Genomic DNA, 25,425 nt, shown 5'->3' on the forward strand with positions numbered 1-25,425 from the left:
ATTGCAGCATTCCAGAGATATATAATCACTATTTTCGACCTTCCTGTCTGCTTTCCGACAAGCAAAATCAAGGGGGAGAGCTGGATTTGCTTAAAAATTACATGATTCACTTAATAACTATAGTGATTCATTTTACAACTATGGCAAAAAAGGTTATAAAATCCAGCCCAACTTCCCTTATATTATCATTCATTTTTTTTTTATAAAAATGTGTTAAAGGCTTAAATTTAAATTTAACAGATTAACCCATCTACAGGGTTTTTAAAAATTTATTCTTGCTACATTTCCCTATTTTATAGGGAAAGAATATAATAACATTATTCTTCCAATAATTGAGGACAGAGACTCACTTTACATACAAGTTGCACAGATGCTCCACAAGGAAAGCACATTCCTATGTTAACATTTCTTCTCCTATGTTAACTGGGTCTATCCTTAACATCTTTCAACATGCTTATTAGAGCATTTATGGTTTCCTTTTCTTGGACAATAACCCAGCATTCATTTCAGTTCCATTCTCCAGCATATCGCAGTCATTCCCATGCAGGTCTCTAAAATTAGTGACTTTTAGCCTTCTATCACTTCAATTTCATCCCAACTCACTTCATTAGTTTTATTTTTAATTCCATTCACGCCGCTGGAGGCTCCCTGTTTGACTTGTTTCAATGGATTCCTGCTTTCATAGACATCCATTATTATCTGGTTGACAGCAGTTCCTACTTTAATACAAACATTTTGTTTGTAATTAAATCTGCTTCACTTTATATGTATTAATCACTTCGTTCAGTGGCAGCAAAGAAAGACAGTAGATTCAAACTTTTTTGTTTAGTGGTCCGCTGGATGTTTGTTGATGCTTTGTTAATGCAATAAAGATTCCCAAAAAGAGACTTCTTTCCATCCAAATGTGTACTCTTGATGGCTATGGCTTTTGGTACCTGTAAAAAAAAAAAGATGCTAGATAGGTTTATATAACTTTGGGGTGACATGTTTATCACTATCAACTTTGTTTTTCAGAACTAGCCAATTCGTCAACACCTCTTTGCTGGAGAAAATAAGAACTTCTTTTCAGGAAGAGTCTTGATCTCATGAACGAATCAACAGATCTTGGGAATGCAAGCACTCTGGAGCCAGTTATACGGCTCAGGAAGGGACACATGCCCAATTCTGCTGGGCAAGGATATGATCATAGCGACAAGTCCAGTGAGCAGGAGCCCCTCTTAGTAGAACCATCAGCATCGTCTGAAAAGGTAACAGTGAATAATTGTTGTACTGAAATTTGGACACAAAGACAGACTTCCTTGAATTATGTGTTTACTTGAATTAATGATTACAATTGTATAAATTAATCCGAAAGGTGGTTTTCTAGAGTACCTTAGGAACAATTACGGTCCTGTTTTAATAGACTTGATTCTGGAGCTACAGGCAATGGTCATATTGGCTGAAGTTTTTTAGCTGTTTTGAAGGCCAATCCTATGTAATCAATTTTATTTTTGTTGATATGTTTCCCAGGGCAGACAATAAGAAGTAAAGTCTTAGGGAAATGACATATCCGTGTATGGGTATAAACACTGGCTATAAACGTCTTTTCTATAAGCTGTTTGAAAATTCAGGATAAATGTTAGCTCCAAGACTACTGAATTGCATCTCCACCTATACACCTAAGCTGTACCTGCACTCACCTTTCTGTAGCATTGAAATAAAACAACTAATCAGTCAATAACTATCCTAATGAACTTATTTTATAGTCCTTAATACAAGGTATTGCACCTAATTGACATAGAAACAAAGCATCTAGAGTATTGATACTGATCAAGTTTTAAAATACATTTGTTTGAGACTAAATCTGTTTAACCGAGAGCTAATCTCTTATTAAATTGAGAGACAATGGAGTTTTGGACAGGCAATGAGAAGACCCATGTTCAAGTCCTTCCTTAGAAGTTCATTGAAAATGGGAGAAAGAAAATTGTATTTGCCAAGCTAGAGTTTCAATGTGTTCATACAAATGTTTTCTAACTAAAGGCAATCCTGTTTCCTGTTATTTATCCTCTTTAAAAAAAAACAGTCTCTTTAAAAAAAAGAGTCTTTAAAAAGAGTTTAAAAGACTCTTTCATAGGGACACAGTGGCTCAATGGCTAAAACGCTGAGCTTGTCGATCAAAAAGGTTGGCAGTTCAGTGGTTCGAATCCCTAGTGCCGCGTAATAGGATGAGCTCCCGTTACTTGTCCCAGCTTCTGCCAACCTAGCAGTTCGAAAACACGTAAAAGATGCAAGTAGAAAATTAGGGACCACCTTTGGTGGGAAGGTAACAGCGTTCCATGCGTCTTTGTTGTTTAGTCATGCCGGCCACATGACCACGGAGACGTCTTCAGACAGTGCTGGCTTTTCGGCTTTGAAACAAAGATGAACACCTCCCCTAGAGTCAGGAACGACTAGCACACATGTGCGAGGGGAACCTTTACCGTTACCTAAAAGACTTTTTCTTTAAACATCTCCTCTTCTCTGCCTTTCTGTTGCACAAATGTATCTGAAATATGGTGGGATTGTACAACTGTCCTAAACACGGCATTATTTGACAAATAGCATTGATTGTCTTCTTATCACTGTTTGTTCAGTATTCACATACTTCTTTTAGCTGTAGCTTCTATGGATATTCTTGTTGGCAATGTGATGAAGAAGATATTGAGGCTAAAGAATGCAGCAGTTCTGAGGATGGGTCTCTGGAAGAGGGAGAGAACATGCACCTGAACATAACCTGTAGAGAGGTTGAGCCCATGTCATGCATAGGTATAACTTTTAAGAGCATGACTTTGCTTTCATCCCGCTGTGCAACAAGCATTAAATGCCCTCAGTAAGTTATACTGACTCATCTCAAGGGTTTCTGCAAATTGCTCTTACATTTGAAACTTTAAATAACTTCGAAAAGGTTCTTTAAACCCAAAAAGATACGAAGCCCTACAGGAAAAACGGTAAGCAAGATATTCTATTGAATTAAAAATTCACACTTATTTTCCTGCTGTCAGCAGCACAGTCCATTCATTTTGTTGAGTGTGTGCTTATCATCTGAATGTGTGCATGGTTGCAAAATGGAAAGGGCAGATTATAGTATTTGATTTCTAAACAAGAAAATCAAATCAGGTCAGGATTTTTTTTTTATAAAAGAAGGAACACCCATTTTGATTTTGCCGAAGAGAGCTAGTGGGTGCACATGGGAGGGAGACAGGAAGCGAATGGAAAAGTTGCCTCAGATTCAGAAACTACGGTGAGTCATGCAGTCCAAGTTAGATTATGCCCTCTTGTCTAAATTCTATATATTGCTGCTCTGGAGCTTCTCCTTTTCAACTCGGAAAGCAAGCGTATGTTTTCAATGTGGTTTCCGATGGGGCTTCATAAGTCAGGAAAGGATGAAATCCAGTTGGCTGGAGAGTAGCAAAGCATTGGATTAAAGCAGAGGTCCCCAAACTCGGCAGCTTTAAGACTTGTGGACTTCAACTCCCAGAATTCTCCAGCCAGCTTGGCTGGCTGGAGAATTCTGGGAGTTGAAGTCCACAAGTCTTGAAGCTGCCGAGTTTGGGGACCCCTGGGTTAAAAGCAAAGATATGGTTGAGAGAAAATTCCAATTCTGTCCACATCATTGAAAGAAATCATAGGACCAAGTCCCTGGTTTTGCTTTAGCGACACAAACCTCTCTTGTGTTCAAGATATGGTAGATTACCTATTTTAAAAGTCATTTAGAAAAACAAGGAGCTGCTTTGTGTACTCATAAAGAGAAGGAAATGTTGCTGGCTGACTGGCTTCAGACAGTTCAAGTTCATAGATCTGCATACAGACTCTATGACTTAAAGTCTACTGCTAGTTAAATTATGCATCTCAAAATGGCTACTTCCCAAAGTGCAATGTTACTAAGGTTTATAAGTGGAATTTAGTCCCACTCAGTCCTGTCATAAAAATAGGCTGTTTATTTGGAAAAAATATAGTGTAGATATTTCTCTGTCCTCATCTATATTAAAACCTTTGATTAGAAACAGGAGCATATGAATAAAAATATAAGAAACTAATACTGAATGTGTTTATAGAAAATATACGATCATAAAGAGGACATCGGATCCATTTTCTAAAACCTTCTGTGATAATGAATCTATTAGTGATCTTGATGCATTGCCTCATCTGTTCTTTCAGACATGATGATAAAGCTGTTTTATTGGACTATCTATTGGATATTCTTTTAATGTTTAAATGCTCCAACAAATGCTTTTCTAAAAGAAAGAAAATGCCATTCACTAATGGCATCTCAAAACATGAAATTGCATCAGGTGTAACTTACATGTTAATTTTCCTTTTTAACTGGATAAACAACTTTCGTCATTTGAAGTAAACTCTATGTACTTTATTTTTTTTTTTTAATCAGTAAGACTTACTAGGTGATAAGTATTCAGGAAGTAGGAAGAGCAGAGTTCTGTATAACAGTGTTTTCCGACTGTGAATTCCACATGCTGGCTGGGGAACTCTGCGATTCGAAGTCCACATATCTTTAAAGTTGCCAATCATGAAAACTACTAGTGGATAATGTATTGAAGATATTAGTTTTTGTATCCCAGTGGAGGTGAAAGATCTTACCATAAAAAAATAGTAACACAGCTAAATTACTGTCTATTGCTTTGGAAAACAGTATGTTTGGTCCTGGATTCCTTTGTGTGCAGATTTATGCTTTTTTTTTTTTTTAGTTTGCATTTGTAGGGAGAATATTTTGTGGCACATTTGAAATTACATTGTTTGCTGCCCAGAACCATATGGATTGGGTGGGGCTATAGGCAGTTTTTTAAAAAATAAATGAATAAATATTCAAGTTTCCCCCCCATTAATTTGCCGCTTTCTTCTCTGTGTTGGAGCTGTCTGTTCTTCCTTACTTCCTTTATCTCTCTCTGCCCTTTGCTCTTGAATGCTTGGAGTGTCTTTGTTTCCCCTGCTGTTTCTTCAGTTACTGATATCGCCTAAACAAATGCCTCTTACTGTGGTTTTTGTTAAACTGGCACAATCAAATGCATGTGACTTTTATCACCTGATGAATGGGCTTTTTATGTACAGCTCTGAAAACCTGCACTTGACTCTCTCCTTTCCCCCACCCCGCCCCCCACCCCTAGTGGCAAAAAGGAACAAAAGGCCGTTTTCTTATTTTTTTCCAGCCACCCCTAGCTTTTTGCTCTTGATGGATGGTGGGTTTTGTCTAAAAGGCCTGCATCTGTGGCGTTCTGTGCATTTTTAGTGTGTGGCCTAGAAGCGTAACTGTGAAATTTTGGATCCGTTGCGCTGAGGCCTTCGGTACAGCATGAAGTATAACGAAGCATGGCACTTGACTCTTCCTCATGGCAAAAGCCCAGCTGGAACATTTGTTAGACAACCCAGGCCTTGGTGACTTCTGAATTCAGCTGTTTGACCTTTTGGAAAGGATCTGTCACTAAGCCTGCTTTGAAAGTTTTTTAAAAATGCTTTTTAGTTACATCAGAGTAAAAATGAGAAAGAAGAAAAAGAAAAATTCAGCTAAAATATTAAAAAGCATAGAATATTTAATTTTTTTCCCTTAAAAGTACAGAAACTGTTCTTAGTTCTTGTGAGGAAAAGGCAACTATAAAATTTTGTGTTAACGTTTCGACAACCAGTGTTTACCTACTTTTCATTTCTGCTCAATATTCTGAACATATTTATAGTTACTTTCCTTCACTGTGCCTTTAAATTTTACATATCATTTCTTTCCCATCATATTGTGATTTGATTTCTAAGGTTTTTTTTTTTCTTCAAAGGAGTTGTAAACATTCAGGACAAGACCCTCAAACATAACAAGCAGTGGTGGGTTCCTCCCGGTTCGGTCCGGTTCGGCCAAGCCGGTAGCAGTGATGATATGACGTCACCAAACCGGTTCTCCCCCCCCCACCCCGCCACCCATGTTATTCTTACCTTTTATTTGGTCCCACCCCCAATCTATTGCTGCCTCCTGAGTCCCAGCTGATGACTAGAGGGAAAAAAATTGTTTAAACTCTTGCCGTGGGGCTTCAAAGGACCGTCCTACAGCTGATCAGTGTTAAAAGCAAACAAATGAGTCGGGTCGTAAGTGCGAGGACTGGTCGTAAGTGCGAGGACTTTTCCAGAAATGACTGTCCAGCTAGCCACGCCCACCTAGTCACATGACCTCCAAGCCACACCCACAAAATAAGCCACGCCCACAGAACCGGTAGTAAAAAAATTTAGAACCCAGCCCTGATAACAAGGTTTTCTTTCTGTTTCTTTGTGCATCTCACAAATGTATAGTGGAAAATTCCTAACTCTGTAAAACCACTTTGGGAATTATTAGGAGGAGCTGCAGCTCACAAAAGCTTATCTCTCTTAACAAAATTTGTTAGACCGAAAAGGTGCTACTGGATCTCTTTTAATTATGGTCATGATAAACTAAGATAGTTTTCCTCTTCCATTGTCTACAGTTGAGGAATGCTGAAGAGGAGAATTCATTCTCTCAGTGAGGGGTATTCTGTTGTCAAATAAAACACACCATTTCATACAATCCTTATAAATGTCTTAATTTTCGTGGAAACTTGTACAGTACACATTATAGCAAGGATGAGCCTCAGGACCTTTTATGTATCCCCCATTATTTTTCCTCTTGTCTTATATGGGATCCCAACATAATATCCATAGCAGAAGTAGGTTTGTACAAGATCTCATGATGCCTACTAGATACCCTTCCCTTCTTGATTCTTTTTTGGGAAGTCCAGAAGGAAATTTCAGAATTCTTCAGAACATTGGATTCCCAGATTGACATATTTTGAATATCCCAAATGTTTTATATCTGTAATTATGCTCAGTTGCAGCTGATTTGTACAATTAACTGTAACGTATTCCCTATTTCAAATATGCCAGTATCCCCCCAAATTGGAGATCTCTATGCTAAGATATAGACAGCTCAGCTCAGCAAGCAGACAGATATATTTTTGTTCTTATACAAAGTTTACTGAGTTCAGTTTCAGACATCTGAAATTTATTGAGAAATCTTAGCACATAATATAGTTTGGTCAAACACCACTTTGACTAACACCACTTTGAGAGTGGTGCCGTGGCCTAGAAGTGGAGCTCTCGCCTCACAATCAGGAGGCTGCGAGTTCTATCCTAGGTAGAGGCAGATATTTCTCTCTCTCGGCACAATGAGAATATATCTGCTGAACAAAGCTCCGCATTGGCGACAGGAAGGGCATCCGGCCATTAAATGCTCTGCTAGCTCCATTCAGTTGCCCAGATTCCACCCCACAAGGGATTGTGGTGTCGTTAAATGATGATGAAACACCACCTTGACTATAATGTGCTTGAGATTGCTTTGGTGCTGCTTTGCAGAATCTGTTCTCTGTGTATTATCGTTAAGTTGTTTAAATCTTCATTTGATGACACATCAAAAAGGCAAGGAAAAAAATTCCACTTGTCGTCTCTAAAAGAAAAAAAAAAAGCATTGTAGCAAGCAGATTGTGTAGCAAGACTTCTGGAAGAAAAGCAGAAGTTTTTCAACAGCTAATGAAGGTATGGTCCTGTCCCCCCTGTGCTTCATAAAGCCAATTTATGCCAGGGAGCTCATGACACTAAGGCACAGCTGCTTTGGGAACTAACATATGGTCTAAAGAGGTGGGGAAAGATGTTTTGAGGGACACTATGGCAGCTGCAGTTCTTTGTTCTGCCTGGTCGTTCTCCAAATAAATTGACTATGCAGCCATTGCTTGTGTTGCTGTTGAACAGATATGCAAAGGTTGGTTATTTGTCTGACACACGGACTAGGGGAAAGAAGTCATTATACTGAAACTCTTTTTAAGATAGAGGACCAATTCATATTTTCTGCCTAAATGATATAAAACTATTTATTTATTTATTTATCACATAGCTGTCTATCTCACCAAAAGCAACTCTGGATTATTTTTAGATAGCAAGGGATAATGGAAAATCAGAATCTAGTAATTCTACCCATTTTTAAAAAAAAAAAATACTGTAGAAACAAATTTCAGGAGATTAGCTGTGTTGGCATGATAGACCAAATACAAATAATATAAAATCTTTTAATAAAATGCAGTCTATTACATTTAAAGAATGCAAGACTACATCTGGGAGACATTTTGCATACAATACTTTGATTACCAGATTTATTACTTAGCACCCTGTAGACAAACTTTTTTTTTTTTTTGCATGATGATGAACCTTATGACTTCAGTTTGATTTATAACATTTCTTGACCTGATGCCCTTCATTTGAATTGGGCTACAGCCCCCATCCACAAGAGGATAGGATACTGAGATAATGGGAAGAGAGGTCCAGTATAGGTCCAGCATACATGGAGGATATCAGGATATAAGTCAGTAGTGCTGATTTATGTTACAGGGGACCAGCCTTGTATACATTAATATGTACAATGACAATGTAGTTCTTTTGGAATCTCTTGTCGCCCTTTAATGTTTTCATATAGCAATAGCACTTAGACTTATATACCGCTTTACAGCCCTCTCTAAGCAGTTTACAAAGTCAGCCCATTGCCCCAATCTGGGTCCTCATTTTACCCACCTTGGAAGGATGGAAGGCTGAATCAACCTTGAGCCTCGAGAGATTTGAACTACCGAATTGCAGTCAGCCGGCAGTCAGCAGAAGTAGCCTGCAATACTGCACTCTAACCACTGTGCACCACCGCACAGTGATAAGTTTATCATCCATCCTCTTTGTGTGTATTTTTCACTCCTGACTTTGACTTCTACTGTATTCTGCTGCACCTGCACAGATAACTCAAGGCAGCCTTTCATCTTCAAAGTTTTTCTGGACTATTATATCTTTATTACTGTTTTTGTTCTTGGTTAATTGTTTCAGTCTCATTTCTCTTCTCTCCTGTTGTCCTGTCCTGTTTTCAGGACAAGGGAAGCATCTATTCTACAGAATGCTGTTTTCCTCACACTTCATTTCTGCAAACTCTATGTTAACTGACAAGATAATTTGCTTATCTTGTTCCAAGATTCCAATTATTCCAAGATAATTTGCTTATCTTGTTCCAAGATTCAAGGTTGACTCAGCCTTCCATCCTTTCGAGGTAGGTAAATTGAGGACCCGGATTGTGGGGGCAATAAGCCAACTTTGTATAGAACAACACCGCTTGCGGGGGGGGCGGGGGCGGGCGAAAGCCCTAATAAGCAGGTATATACAAAAAAGTATGCAGGCTATTGCTATAATGCATTGCAAGCCGCCCTGAGTCTACGGAGAAGCGTGGCATATAAATTGGACTAATAAATAAATAAACCTCCTAACATGTTTGCTGAAATTTTAAGTTTGCCAAATCTAGAACCCTGGCAATTCACGATCGATAACAGAGATCATTGCAGCCTTAATTCAGAAGACAAAAAGTCTTGCTCTGTTGTGTGTCAGTTTAGAATAATAATTAACTGCATCCAGATGGCATGCTTCCGTTGGGTAACGTGCCCCTTTTGCAATCTGGTTGCCTAGCCCTCAGAGCAAAAAAAACGCCTACAGAGCTGTCACACAAAATATCCTTGTGATTGGTTAGCCAAGCAGCTTCCTTCTAAGAATCAGGTTGCTGCAAAAATGATGTGGTTGCTCTCTTGAAACATTTCAGTTAAGCTTCTCTTCCCCTGCTTCTGTGGAATAGGCTGGAATAGGATTGCAATGGCAGTAGTTGGCCAAGAGGAGTGGGGAAGTTGAGCCATTTTATCGACGATGTCCTTGCATTAAGGCTGTTGAACCCAGTTAATTATAGTGGGTGAAAAGAGGGAGCAACATTTTAGCTAACATCATAAAGTTTTAAGTTTCTGCATGGCTGAGATCTTTCTCTCTGTCTCTCAAAATAGTAGTTCTCCTCCATATGTGCAGGTGAGAAATTAAAACTTTTAAAACTTGTATTATTTTTTTTAAAGTATTTTAAAGCCTTTTAAAGCTGTTTTAAATGAGTAAGAGAACGTTCCCGTACTCTATAGGTGCGTTTTAATATGGGTAATTCCATAGGTCAGACCCAAAGGGAAGAAAAAGATGAAATTCTCTTAGATGATGTTTGTAGGGCAGGTATGAAAAGCCATGAAGAGTGTGCAGTTGTGTGATTCTTCTTCAACTTTTTTTTTTTTTTTAAAAAAGACAAGTGTTAGGTATAGTACTTGATAGAAAAGCTCACTGCAGCTTGCAAACTGAATTACGGTAGCTATATAGGTCGATTCATTCTACAAAGACCTCTGTTTCCATAGATTCTAGAATCATGCTTGTCTCTTTCCAGTTCCTCAGCACTATGTTCCAGGTGGATGCACTTTATTTTCAAGGTCCTATGAAATGTTTCAATGAAGCCTGTGCATTATACCCGAGGCACAAGAACTATCTGTTCATTCTCTTATCACCTGAGAAGGCAGAACAGAGGTCTTGTCTATTGATGAAAAAGAGAGAGGGTAATTTGCTGCTACTTCACCGTTTGGAGTGGGGTGTGTGTGTCTTTTTCCTAACTCTTCATAGAGCTATTAAAGAAAGGGCAAGGGGAACATGCATCAGGGGAAGGGTCATAGGACCATCTCTGTTTAGCCAATCAAGATCTGATGTCTTGCTTATTTCCATTCCCTAGCAATCTCCTTTATCGTCTGTGTCAACTTTAAGAGCTTGTCCATCCATCCGTCCGTCTGTCTGTCTGTCTCTATCTCTCTATCTGATTTAAAGACCACCCAACTCTTGATGACTTTGGTTAGTTTATACCTCAAAAATAGGAAACAATGAAATGAAAGAATAAACACATGTATATCTGGGACAGATAACCCAACACATCAAAAGAAAACAATGCTTGAAAACTATCTTAACCCCAGATCTGGTTCCAATTTGTAATTGTAGAATACATAAAAAGTCTCAAGTCGTATTTTTGGATTTGCTATTAAGCATTTGTTTCCTGAAAGAAAAGTATACATTAAGCTCTCTGAAGTTGTATGTATATTAGGCTCTGTTATTAATGATTCTAAAAACAGAGAGCTGTCTAAAGATTTATACTAATTACACAGAAGTGTTTTGTGTTCCAGCACCTGGTTTTATTAAACGTACCGGGTGGAGTTGTTTAGGACTTTGATTAATGCAAACCTATGACCCTAATCCCACAGCCATTTAAAAACCTACTTGTTTTTTTTTTCACTGTTTTTCTTTCATTCATTCTTTTCTTTTCATACACTGTTCATTCTTATAGGATATGAAGAAAGAAAGCAGGGAACTGCACTTGATTATATTTAAATGTGCTTTTCTCAGATCTTTTGTAAAATTATATATCAACAGATACGGAAGGGAGATTCATATTTTAACTTCTCTCTTTCTATAATTTCTATTCAAATGTGCCCCTTTCCTCATCTTTTAAATTCTTAATCTGTCAGCTAACTGTGGTGCAGTGATGCTACAATACAGGAATCTCTTAAAACTAATTTTCCCTGATCGGACATTGTGTACTTTGATAACATCTAGGAATTATATCAGCAGTTTTGAAGTCATAGCACATTCACTTGTTTTTTGTTTGTTTGTTTGTTTCTGATTTATTATAGTTAGCAAAGCAATGTTTTACGGTTCCTTACAGCATCAGGAAACGCTAAATACAAGCTTTAAATAAAAGCCAAAATGAGACTAAGAAATCTTGGGGAAAAGACCTAGGTGTTTTATTATTCGGTGGTAATTTATCCCAGTTTAATTATCTGCTCTGCTGAATGGGGGTTTGCAGGCAAGCCTGCTTTTGAAAATATGTAGTGCCATCTGCTTCACAGTTAAGAGTTTGTTTCTGTATAAGATTCCTTGTAAAGTCCATTTATAAGTAACTTAATACTTTGAAAAGAAGAAATACTTAAATGTAGGGATGCACATCATCTTATGCTTTGCAAGCAAAAGAATCAAGACCCAATATCCAGCATTCTCTACCTTAAGTGTCTCTGAACAGGAAAGACCTCTATGACTTTAGGAATCCTTGCCTGTTAGAATACCACAAAAAGGACCGATTTAGCATCAGGCAACTTTACAGGTTGCCTGATGCTAAATTACGACCACAATTGAGTCCAAAATTTATGTTGCTAAATGAGAAATTTGTTAAGTGAGTTTTGCCCCATTTTACAACTTTTCTTGCCGCATTTGTTAAGTGAATCACTGCAGGTGTTAAATTAGTAACATTGTGGTTAAGTGAATCTGGCTTCCCCATTGACTTTGCTCATCAGAAGGTCACAAAAAGTGGATCACATGACACTGCAATCGTCATAAATATGAGTCAGTTGTCAAGCATCCAAATGTAAATCGCATGACCATAGGAAAGCTGCAACGGTCATAAGTGTGAAAAATGGTCATTCAGCACTGTTGTAACTTCAAATGGTCACTAAGAGAACTGTTGTAAGTCGAAGGACTGCCTGTACTGTATCTTGGAACTAGACAAGAACGAACTGTCTAAAAAGTTTATGATGTTAAAGTTTATGATAAAAAATTAAATGATTTTTGCTGTAGCCAAATATTGGATTGCTATAAGCAACAAGCACTTGTACCTTCTTTGCTCCTGGATAAGAAGTGCTTATGAATCTGTTAACAGTGATTGGATTTTTGCAAGAGCAAAAAGTACAGATAGCCCTTACCTAATCACAATTGCCGGGAAGGAGAGAGATGATTTTGGAACAGGCCAGTGATATATGTTGAAGGAATAAATTTGAATTTTGGAGTGAGGATGCCATGTCTTATTTATATAATTTTATTTGGCAATTTACTTGTCATTTAGCGTCATTAGTTTACCATCCATCCATTGCAAGGCATTTTCCAAGGCACAACAACACTTTTATCAAGTTTCCACACGCTCACTGCCCTCTAAAATTGAGAAAACTAGGCAAATGTGTGCTTTTTCTGTTTTAGCTTAATAATATAAGGCTGTTCTTGGTGCAGGGTATCCATTACAATTAAGGCACTGGTTGGGTCACATATTTAATGAGATCAATTAAAACTCATGTTCTTTGAATTTGCACCAAGTACTAAATTTGATCCATTTCAACCTTGTCTTACTTTTTATGGCATAACATTTTATGCAATTCCAGCCTGTTTGGTTAATTTATGTCTGTCTGGGTATATTGTGCAAACCAAGAAAATGTAATAATTCAGAATCCAATTGGGGTCGGTCACTGGGACCAGAGGTTGAGTCTTCCAAGCCTTCGGACTCGTGACCGACCCAGATTGGATTCTGCAACATTATCCTGGTACACGTACATTTGCCTTCATTTGTGTAATAATTCAGTAATACCCAATGGTACTCTGTTATACAAACTGAGCCAGCATGTTATAATGGTTGTTCTGTGTTCAAATCCATATTCCTCCCCCCCCCCGAAATACCAGTAACTTTGAATACATAGCTACCCTATTTCCCTGAAAATAAGACATCCCCTGATAATAAGCCCAATTGCGCTTTTGAGTGCATGCGCTAAAATAAGCCGCCCTCTGAAAATAAGCCCTCCCTGAAAATATTTAAACGCACGTGCAGCCGGTCCCCGCCATTTCCTGTGGTTAGGGTTAGGGAGACAGAGCTGAAAGTCAGGTAAGACGGCAAGAGGAGCCCCGTCTTGCTCCAAATGTCCCAAAACAATAAGACCTCCCTGAAAATAAGCCCAAGCTCTTATTTTGGGGTTAAAAAATATATAAGATAGGTCTTATTTTTGGGGAAACACAGTATCTTTTTATGGTATGTTCTTACTCCTATTTTAAAATAGGGGCACAATGGCTCAGTGGTTAAAGATTTTTGTCAGCTGGAAAGGTGACATCCCAGCATGAATTGGGCTTCTCAGGCTTCCAACATCGGCCTGAGGCACCCCTGCTCTCCTTACTTTACTGCACTGCCCCTCTGCTAAAGAGCTGAAAATCCTTCTTAGGGTTTAGCTCACTCTGAATCTCTAGGAACTGCTGAAAGAGCTGCCTGCCAATGGATATCAGCTCCTTCTGTTCGGGGAAGAAAACTCCTTTTACAGGGTGCAGGAGTAGAGCTCAAATCACCAGGATTTAAGCTCTGTTTCTACACTCTGCAGGAGGATGTCAGATCTCCTCCGTGCATGGAAGGGAACACTTTCAGTGGGTGTTCAGACTTCCAGGATCTGAGCTCTTTTCTCCTCCCCTCCAAAGGAGTTCAGCTCCTTTCCACTTATGGAAGGGGACACCTTTGGGTAAGCGCAAAGGGTCCCACCCAATGGTACTCAATAAACCACCCAAAGGGTTTATTTTCACCCTGCCGAAGGAGTTCAGCTCCCCTTGGCAGGCAGCTCTTTCAATAGACCCCAGAAACAAGACGGAATCCTTCTCAGCAAGTGGCAGCAGCTGCCAGATTTCCCCCCCCCCCCCCGCCCTGACTTTCTGAGAAAGCTGCCTGAGAAGAGTGCAAATGACGATGATTGTGGGACGCTTGGCAACCTGTCATAAGTGCAAACAGTTGCCAAGCACCCAAATCGGCAATGAGCATGGTGCAGGCAGCGTGACATTTTACGACAGACGGAAGTGCTTTAGAGGCCCTGAAGCAGCCTTTCCAAGGCTGTTGTAACTTCGAACCTTGATCTGTTGTAAGTCAAGGACTTTCTGTAATAGATGATATTCAGGCTGTGTACTTGTTTAAACTTTTAGGAAACAAGTAACTTTGAAGATGTTTAGTTCTTCTCTGAAAGATGTTGGGACACGCAGCAGGAGACAGCTATAGTCTGCCATTCTCTCTCCTTCGCTCTTCCTCCAACCATGGCAAAAGCCGCTTCCTGAACCACATTGTACTCAGTTACAGCTAACCAAAGAACATCTGTGAAACAGGAAGCTAGACAAACTATCTTTGTGGTTAATCTTCTTGCATTTGTGCATAGACTCACATTTCTGGCTTCGTAGTTTACACTTCAGTTTTGTCTTCCGTCCGTTGATCACAAAGCTTTTGCTGACCATTTTGTCTTATTTTTCTGTTTTAGGATTCTGGCAAAGATGGGGATGGCAATTCAACTCAGGAAGATGAGGGCTTTATGGGAATGCTGCCTCTCCTCCAAGCCCACCATGCAATGGAGAGAGTGGAAGAATTTGTATGCAAGGTGAGATGTTGTAAAGCAAAGGGAGGGGCATCACGCACTAGTGAGCTTTACACTAGCTTTACACTAGTGAGCTTTGTGGGTCCCGTGGCTAGCAGTGCATGCCCTTCTGGCAACAAAGAGGCAAGGCGCACAGTGGGTGGCCATCAAGAAACCGCTGTCATCTCTGTGGTTACTTCTGTTTCTGTGGACGTATCTTGAGAGCTCACGCCTTCCATAATTGGATAAATGAGAAAGCTTAATATGATGTGGATTACAAGTAGAAATGCAGGATTAAACATGTGGCACAACTGTTGAATCTCCTTTTAGAAACATCTGCAGAAGTCCAAGCAGAATAATACTCTGCGGTTCGTATATTTCTGGGTCACAGGACTTTAATTTACAAGGTCACATTTTCCTCCCCTCGCTCTTTCCTTTAGAAATCCTTGCAAATCTTTTCAAATTACCATATGCCTCTTTTGTATTGGAATCTCATTGTCTCCACAGTACAAAAAAGATAAAATCCAAATTCTATTGAATCGCTATCTTGGGCAATTCTATTGTGTAATTCTGGGCGCATTACTTGTCTGTTTAAAGGGGACAAGTCATCCTAGGGAGTAGCCTAAATACAATGCAGCTATTAATTTCAGAAATAAAACAACAGAAGAATTTTGTCCTTGTTTTTGCAACTTCTGTATCTGCATCAGTGGAATGAGAGATTTAGCAACCTAGTTATCTAACACACATTGTATTAAAATACAATTCCATTATAGAAATGTAGCAGAGGAATCTGCTGCTTGCTTTTATCGAGTATCTGAACTATTTGAAACATTATAATATGATTCCTGTTCGGGAGAAACCACTTTTGTGTTTATTGAATAACCTTGATGTATTAGATTGTCATTGTTTTCATGCATTATATGTACCTCAGGTGATCTATTATATAGAGACTTGCAACCCAGTGAGATATCTGCATGATCCATACATGCTTATTTTTTCATTCCTATTTTTATCACCTACCAAATGGATATTGTGAAAGAACACTTCCTTGTGGGAAAGGATTTCACACTAAGTAACATTCTAACCATAGTTATAGCATGTAACTTATGCATAGGTTCAAGAAATAATAAATATTTTTCAAAATTTGCATAACATCCACCTTTATGTGCCCTTGAGCAATATTAGAAGATGGAAGCATGTGGAGTAGTAGGGCTCGGTTTTGCGGATAGCAATAGCAGTAGCAGTTAGATTTATATATCACTTTACAGTACTTTACAGCCCTCTCTAAGCAGTTTACAGGGTCAACCTATTGCCCCCAACAATCTGGGTCCTCATTTTACCCACTTCGGAAGGATGGAAGGCCAAGTCAAACTTGAGCCTGGTGAGATTTGAACTGCCAAATTGCAGTCAGCTGGCAGTCAGCAGAAGTAGCCTGCAGTACTGCACTCTAATCACTGCACCACCAGGGCTCATAGTAGTTGTGTTCTTGCTCTTCTACAGCTCTTCTTTTCGATATAGCTCAACTAGAGAGGAATCATAATCATCCTGTTTTCTAATTTCATGTGGAAAATCAAATGCAGATATATAGATACAGCATATATGTCGATTTCCTGTTGCTCTGTTCCATCACATCATGATCCAGAATGTAACTTCATATTACTTCCTTCAGGTATGGGAGGGCCGATGGCGTGTCATTCCCTTCGACGTCTTGCCTGATTGGTTAAAAGACAACGACTATCTGTTGCATGGGCACCGGCCACCCATGCCTTCTTTCCGGGCTTGCTTTAAAAGCATTTTCAGAATACATACAGAGACAGGCAACATCTGGACGCATCTACTAGGTATGAAAACATTAAAACTTTTCTTATAGTTCCTATTGGAATAGGAATTGTTGACTTGTTCGATCCTAGGTAGAGGCAGATATTTCTCTCTGGGCACACTGAGAATATATCTGCGGAAACAAACTCCACATTGGCGACAGGAAAGGCACCCGGCCAGTAAACACTCAGCTCCACTCAGTTGCCCAGACTCCACCCCGCAAGGGATTATGGGGTCGTTAAAAGAGAATGATTAATTTTTTTTTTGACTTGAACCCGATATTCTGATACATGCAGCTCAGCTAGCAAATTGTAATATGCTCTTCTGCCCAGCTGTGGCTGATAACAATTTGAAGATTGCTGTTGACTTGCTTGATTGCCACTGTTGATCTATTAGATCCATATGAATGGTGGTACTCATTTTAATTAAGATCGCCCTACCTTTTTCTATGATAACGATCCAACCTGTGCATTATATGGTTCCTTTAACAAGCTTGAGTTACTATGTCAAACGACAGGTGGTGTTTTTTTTAAAAAAAGCTATCAGTATTGTCCCATTGCATCAGCTGAGTTTGTTTTCCTTTTGAGATATCTTGCATTCATCAAACTGCTGAATCAGGATTTCTGGCTCCAGGCTTAGACACGGGCTATCTGAGTTGCAGTGATGCAGACCAACATTATCCATTGCAACTCTCTCTGTGTTGCCTTTGAAAGTAGCTTAATTACCTTTGCTTCCTGACCGTTGGGACTAATGTTAAGGTAGCAATTACCTTGAGTTGCCATTGCAGTCAGTATATATTACTGATCTGGCACAAAACTTGTTTTGCTGACATTTTAAAGTATGTAAACGACAACTACTTTACTAGGCAGGTTCTGCTTGAGTCAAATAACATCTGCCCCAAGCCTTAGTAGCTCACTGATCATATGCGTGTGTCAATGTCACTTCCAGTGCATAATTACACTAAGCTGAACCTAAATCTGGCTTTGTGTCAGATCCCTTGTTTTGTTGGTCTTCATAATCCTGGTAAAATGTTTCATGTAGCAAGAGTAACACTGAAATAGGAAAGGAGGACTATAAGCAGGTATTAGTATGGGAGAGCCAGAAATTCTAGTAGGATAGGCTTGAAAATCTCGAAGGAGCGGTTAGCATTGTTATGAATTTATTGGAGAATTTTAGCAAATCTTGTCGGAAAATAAGCCAACAGAAAGTAGATCAAACATTAGCTGGAATATACACAGTCATAAGGTAGATGATTTAGAGGCAATATTTTGTGGTTGGGCCCCCTTTGCCCATCTTCTAATACCCATGTCTTCCTTTGTCTAGGATGTGTGTTCTTTCTGTGTTTGGGGATCTTCTACATGTTCCGGCCAAATATGTCCTTCGTAGCCCCCGTTCAGGAGAAGGTGGTGGTTGGATTGTTCTTCTTGGGAGCCATCCTTTGCCTTTCCTTCTCATGGCTTTTTCACACAGTTTACTGCCATTCAGAAGGCGTTTCCAGGCTCTTCTCCAAGTAAGCATTTTAATGATTAACTGTGAGCTAAGTTTGCCCCTGTTTTTTAGATCTGGGCAAGGGGAAAGACTGAAGAAATAGTCCACATTTACTGATTTGACATATGGGCAACATGGATTGGTGCGTCAGTACTTGCTGGAGTTTGCAAGCCGCCTCCAGCTTCTTCTTACCCAAGAATTTGCAGCTCCAGAGCCCGGCAACACCCAACCTACTTTTCTGTTTTTGCAACTTCTGAGAGAAGCACCCAGCCCAAGATCAGCATTCTTGCAGACCTAGCCTTGTGGCGAAGCAGGTGTTGTGCTCTCATGAACCTGTAGGGGGCTCCCTTTTTAAGGAGGTTCCATAAACTGCACAAACACATGGGGCCTCCTTAAAAAAAAAAAAAAGCACTACAGTATGGTGAGAATCGAACCTGTTGCAAAACAGCAGGATTTTGCCAGGAGGCTGGGTCTATAACAAAGTGATCCTGTATCAGATAGTCAGGTGCCTATCTGAGCCATAGTGGCGCAGTAGTTAGAGTGCAGTACTGCAGGCTACTTCTGCTGACTGCTGGCTGCCTACTATTTGGCAGTTCAAATCGCACCAGGCTCAAGGTTGACTCAGCCTTCCATCCTTCCGAGGTGGGTAAACTGAGGAGCCAGATTGTTGGGGGCAAGTGGCTGACTCTGTAAACCGCTTAGAGGGGACTGTAAAAGCACTATGTAGCGGTATATAAGTCTAAGTGCTATTGTTATCACTGTCTCAGAAGCTGAAAAAGCAAACTAGTGAGGTGGGTTTTGCTGGGCCCTGAAAAAGGCTGAGTCCTGCAAGTCCTTGGGTGGGATCTCCCCTTATTCGCTGGAGACCTGCAAATTCTGATTGGTCTGACCTCCCCTTGCTTGCTGGGTGGAAAAAAAAAAGCTGAAGGACTGCTGAGACCCTGGCAAAAAGAATAGCCTTGGGAGGCTTGGGGTAGGCAACCCCGGGCCCGTGGAATCCTCCCAGCCCCAAGGCACCCTATGCTCCATTTAACAGCTCTTGCATTCATTTAACATTTAAGAGCCATGATTAAAATGCAGTATTGCAGGCTAATTCTGCCAACTGCCAGCAGTTCGATACTCACCAGGCTCAGGGTTGACTCAGCCTTCCATCCTTCCGAGGTCGGTAAAATAAGGACCCAGATTGTTGGGGACAATATGCGGACTCTGTAAACGACTTAGAGAGAGCTGTAAAGCACTATGAAGCAATATATAAGTCTAAGTGCTATTGCTATTGCTATTAACATTTGCAACAGGGAGAGCAAATAGCGGGGTTATTAAGTGAGGCCATTTCGCTTAACCACTGTTGTGACATGCGGCTGTAATGGGCAAGCGCCATTATGATCATATCTCGAAGACTACCTGTACTGAATTTCTTGGGGCTAGATAAGAAATAAGGAAGCCTTCAGAGGCTGAGACAGTTTTCCTGTTTGGAAGGTTTGCAAAAGTTTTGTTTTCAGGAATCTATGGACTATATATGTCTTACATTTAAAGTTTACAAGCCAGGTGAATACAGATCTCCAGAAATGTTCTTTCCTATACTTTTTACCAGTGTTCAGAATTTATTTTCAGAATATAATTGTATTACAGATGAGATCAGGCATGGTTCTTATTGCTTATAAAGTTAGGTGCATCAGCACCATGAAAGGTGTGATTAAGGAGCAGACAAGGATGCTAGAGGATGTGAAGTTCTCTACAAATGACTTTTTTTTCTCCTTTGTCTTAGGCTGGACTATTCTGGGATTGCTCTTCTCATTATGGGCAGTTTTGTCCCATGGCTTTATTATTCTTTTTACTGCAACCCTCAGCCCTGCTTCATCTATCTGATCGTGATCTGTGTCCTGGGGATTGCAGCCATCATAGTTTCACAGTGGGATATGTTTGCAACCCCTGAATATCGAGGAGTACGAGCAGGTGAGGTTTCTAGAATGGTCTTTGCAACACATTGTATGTCTGAGGTGGAATGAGAAATTGAACTCGCATAAATGATGCTGTCCCCTTTGAAATTGCATAATGCAATTGTCACTTAGATTTGCATAATGTAACATTCCAGTCATGTCTGTTTCTGTAGCAGAAGGCCTTGTGGCAACGTTAAAACGTATCTGTTAACGGCCTATGAATATCATTTCACACATATATAAAGTGTTATCAGTCCCTAATCTTATATTTTGGGGTGCATGTAGATAAAATCGAACTCCCAAACATGAAATGCTAACTGTGAATAAAGCTGTCAAATTGGCTACTCTTTACAAACATTTAAGCCAGAATATATTTGTTTCTGAAAAGATCACAAGATTGTTTTTCCTGCCTTGTATGTTCTAATTGTACCCATTTTTCAGCATTTTGTTTGTGGGACTGTAAGCTAAGAAACCTAGCCATTGATGTCAAGCCTATCTGATGAATAGGACAGGTGAAAGCCTGCCTAAGAAATGGGCATGAATTCTGGCACTGTCTGAACAGTTGGCGAATTACACTAAATGTGAGATATTTCGGTTTAAGGCACTTCATGTAAAAATTCCACATGCTCAGCAAAAATACTAGCTGGTGATTTTGGGGTGCATCTTCTGAGTATTAAGATTAAAATTAAATTTATAAAATTTTGCAAAGAGAAAATTATTTAATTAAAGTTATGATTGGTTACATTAATTTTAAGAGGTGTTTATAATAAAATTATGTGAATAAAGTGATTTTGGACTTGGTATTTCTTTGATTTTTAGATTTGTGTGCGGTATTGAGTATAGGCTACATTTGCATGTAACACAAAATATGTTTAGTACTATTTACCAAAGGGGGGGGGATTGTCAAAAATTACTTAATTTTATGAATTATTCTAGCAAAAACCGCCCATTGTGGATAGTGGATTCATTTAACAACTGTGGCATTCACTCAGGATTCGCTTAATGACCACAAAAATGTTTTCAAAGTGGATCAGCCACACGAGGACCCTTTCACCAGCCAGCACAACTTACGACTGTAATTCTGGGCTCAATTACAGTCGTAAGTCAAGGACTACCTGTAATTAATTGGAACACTTAAGTCCTATCAGTTCATGAAAGCCATTTAGACATTAAAGAGCTTTGGTGTTTTCTTCTTTCGAGACCCTGAGTTTTAACCACATGATCTCATTTTGCCCTGATTCACTTTCTATGCAAGGTTGAATCTGATGCCCTTACTCTGTCTCCTAGGAGTGTTCCTGGCCCTGGGCCTGAGTGGTGTGATTCCCACCCTGCACTTTGTCATCTCGGAAGGGCTCCTCAAGGCTGCCACCATGGGTCAGATAGGATGGCTGGCCCTCATGGCCTGTTTGTACATCACTGGCGCTGGCTTGTATGCTGCTCGTATCCCAGAGAGATTTTTCCCAGGCAAATGTGACATCTGGGTAAGTATAGCTATGACCTGTCAGGCATATGCTAACATTTGAAGCTATAAGGCGGTTCTAGCAGTGCCTCTGTTCAGTCCTGTTGTGAAACAGAAGGCTGATTAGGCAGTTGAAAGCCACAGCCCCTAGCAAATTCATTGGCTTTCCAGAAATGGAGGGGGGGAAAAATACTTGAACTATCTCAGTGTTCACCATCAGGGACAGCATGTAGCTATGGCATGTACCGTAGCTATAGAAATGCAGCTTTTTGAAATAGCTGGTCACAGCAAATTTGTCCTTCTCATTTTAAGCCTTGAACAAGTGCAAATTGCCACTTGAGGCTTCACTGGCCTCGAGGACATGGAACAAGGGAGCTTCCTGGCAGACCAATTGTTTGTTTGTTCCTTAGCAGGCTAGTCCTGTTTTCTAGGAGCTTTGTAAGACTGCTGTCATCATTTGGTGCTTGTTCTGAAAAAAATACTCCATTTTCTAATAGCGCTCTGTCTCTCTCTCGCTCTCTCTGTGTTTTTTCCCCTCCTCTCCTGCAGTTCCACTCCCATCAGCTCTTTCATATTTTCGTGGTGGCTGGTGCTTTTGTGCACTTCCATGGCGTTTCAAATCTTCAAGAGTTCCGTTTCACCGTTGGGGGAGGCTGCTCAGACAACGAGATGCAGTAAAAAAAAAACCGTCCCCTGTTGAGGATCTTAACCAAAACTGAACCGTGGGAGCAGTCAAGCCACACTTCGCCTACAATAGTGTGGAAGCTTTGCAGGGAATCTTATAAAGTATGAGATGGGAGAAATATTCATACCTCAAACAATGGAGTGAATTGGTTCTGAAGACGTGGACATTCTTAAATCTTAACTTATTCCTGGGATCTGCAACTAAAGCAAGAAAAAAAAAACACCTTTCTTAATCAGCTTACGTTCAACGCCATATTTATTTGTAGAAAATAAGAGAGGTTATCTTGGGGAAGAGCTTGGCAATTTTTTCTTTTCTTTTTTTAAAAATCTAGCTTAATTAAGATTTGTATCTTGTTCAGGTAAGTTGATTTTTAGATGCCCTTTTGGGAGAAAAAAAAATGTAAATAAGATTTCTAACTTTCTGTTTGATTAAAAAGTTTCTATAAATGTTTTAAAAGGGGGGGGGGAGGGAGATGGATTTTTGTATTGGTTGCAACATGCAAGTACCACACACTGTTTCTATTTTGCACAAACTCTTAAAACGTGCAAGAAAGCTAGGTGAAACTCCTGAAATCAGGCATCTGGATCCTGTAGATTCTTCCTAATTCTGGTGTGTACTGATTGGCTCGATCCAGGGGACCCAGTCCGCTGCTCACAAGACCCGAGAGCAAAGAAGAGCTTAATTGATTAGCCTGTTCAGAAAGCGAGAGGCAAAAGGCACCAAGGCACCTGCCTTTGAAGCTCTCTGTCCTCTGGGGTGTTTTTTTAAAAGATTCCTTCATTGGCCTTTTGCTACATTGGGGTTTGACGGCTTAAGGCACAATGTGGCATATATCCTGACCTTTTGGGGGTCTCTCATCAGTGTTTCATCATTCTTTTGGGTGTGCTGTTTTGTTTATCCAAGTGCAATTGTTGGGTACCAACCTTCTAGGTGATCTGGCCTGGGGTGGAAATGGTCTCAAGGGGGATGGGAAGTACACACAAGAAAGCAACTTTCTTTTTCTTTTTCTTTTTCTTTTTTTTTTTTTTACTCTAAGAAGAAGACTGGCTGTCTATGTGTTAATCCGTTACGGTTTGTGTGTGCGTGTGTGTGTTGCTGAGTGACAGTAACACCACGCTTGTCTGTATTAAATCCACTCAACTGCGGGCTGCAATAGTAACACTGCCATTCTTTTCCCTCTTTCTCCTGGGGCTTAGGACAATACTGTGCACTATTTTTAATAAGTGAAAAGCCACAAACAAAACCCACAGGATAGACTTTCCCTCTGCTTGTTAAAGTAGCGCTTTGTGCCAAGAGGAAGTCGTGAGCGCTTTCAAATGTTTCCAGTTTAACGGTAGGAGGCCAGGAGTTATTTGAAGAGGAGAGAGTTATGACACAACAAAGCAGTCAACAGGACTAGTGAGAAGAAGTATTGCTTATTGCTGGTGAGCAATATTGAATCTAGAAAGAAACATCTGAGCAAAATGCAGAATTCATAGACTAGCCGTTTGTCTCACCGCAAGGACAGATAATTTTAGCCTATAGTTGAGTTATCAAGGATCGATTGTGGGGCAAGGTAATTGGTTATGGTTTTAAAATGTTACATTTTTTATCAAGAAATCCTTGGTCTTCCCCTTAGCTCTTCTTCTGAAATGGATTCCTCTTAAGTATTTAAACCTGCAGGAGGTGCTTAACTGGTTCTTGTAGGCAAATTCAAATACAGATGTGTTTCTGGAGAGGATCATGATACTAAATTCAGGTAAAAATCGCAGCCTAATATATTTCAGTGTGTTGATCCCAAACTCTGAAAAAACAGAACAGTATTAACCGAATCCCTTCAACCAAACTGGGAAACCAGTTACGAGAAACTTTGGAGTTTTGTGTTTATGGAATCAGCTGGTAAAAGGATAGCTTACCTAAGGTGGGGAAGTGGTAAACACATATCGCACCCAGGCTTACCTGTTTGAGAAGCACTTTTACAGGTGTATCTCTGTATATACCAGCAGAGAAGATATCTCCCTATTCTGGATTATCCATGCTCACTCTGAACGTGGCACTTGCAATCCAGTCCAAACAGCACAGAACCTGTACAGAATACAAGGCACCATTTTGCTGTCCTTAACTCCCGATCTTCCCGTTGAAGATATTTTGTGTCCCAATATGAAAACTGCATAGCTGTGGCACTTTTTCTGTGGTGCTTGCTGAGACTTCCTCCCAGGTTGGCACCTGAACGCCTTACTCTCAGCAACTGGAGGATCGCTTTGCTTTCTTTTGGTGTGTGCGCAGGGTTCAGCATAGCGTAGTTGAGATAATACAGCTCCCCCCATTAACTAGTGGCCTTGTTCAGTATTTTCTTTTCATTTCTAATTGCTCACTGTTGAAGGCAACAAAGCACATCTTGGATTTTGAAGATTGGGGAGGGGTCTCCAACCACTGGGATCCCATTACTTGTTGTATTCTGAACTTCTAATAAAAAGAACAAATGTAAAACGGGATTGGATTTTCACTTTTTTGTTGTCGTCGTAGTCTTTTTATGCCAGTATAAATTATAAGAGGTAAAACTACATTTGTAATTTAATACTCACATACACTCCCATGCAAGTAGTCCTCGACTTATGACCTCAGTTGGGACCTGAATTTCTATTGTAAGTTGTTGCGATTGTGAGTCAGACCCAATTTTGTGACAATTTTTTATAGTGGTTATTAAGTGACTCCAGCTTCCTTAACGAGCGTTTTCTTTGCTGGAAATTGGCAAAAAAAAAAAAAAAAAAGATTGCAAATTGTGAACGCATGACTGCGGGACGTTGCAGCTGGTGAATGTGAGCTGGCTGCCAAGTGCCCAAATTGCGATCACGAGGGTGGTGTGACAATTATAAGCGCGAGCAGGGTTTTGTGTGCCACTTTTTCCAAGGCCATCCTAACTTTGAACCATCAAACAAATGGTCGTAAATCAAGGACTACTTGAATGTATCAGGTAATTTAATCTGAATTAAATAC

General features: G+C 39.9%; 1 protein-coding gene across 1 annotated transcript in view; it reads left to right on the plus strand.

The window, feature by feature from the left end:
- The window catches only part of ADIPOR2 (adiponectin receptor 2), a 37,363-nt gene extending 12,445 nt beyond the window's left edge, over window positions 1-24,918 (plus strand). Inside the window, exons 2-8 of the mRNA XM_070946691.1 lie at window positions 1,015-1,247; window positions 14,970-15,086; window positions 16,732-16,903; window positions 18,204-18,390; window positions 20,134-20,321; window positions 21,593-21,786; window positions 22,314-24,918. Coding sequence (XP_070802792.1) covers window positions 1,086-1,247; window positions 14,970-15,086; window positions 16,732-16,903; window positions 18,204-18,390; window positions 20,134-20,321; window positions 21,593-21,786; window positions 22,314-22,442 — 1,149 coding nt within the window. The 5' untranslated portion in view covers window positions 1,015-1,085 and the 3' untranslated portion in view covers window positions 22,443-24,918. The remainder of the gene's footprint in view (window positions 1-1,014; window positions 1,248-14,969; window positions 15,087-16,731; window positions 16,904-18,203; window positions 18,391-20,133; window positions 20,322-21,592; window positions 21,787-22,313) is intronic.
- The last annotated feature ends 507 nt before the right edge of the window (window positions 24,919-25,425 follow it).

This window comes from Pituophis catenifer, unplaced genomic scaffold (genome assembly GCF_029215685.1).
Source record: "Pituophis catenifer annectens isolate HBS135680 unplaced genomic scaffold, rPitCat1.0.hap2 SCAF_7, whole genome shotgun sequence".
Lineage (NCBI taxonomy): Eukaryota > Metazoa > Chordata > Lepidosauria > Squamata > Colubridae > Pituophis > Pituophis catenifer.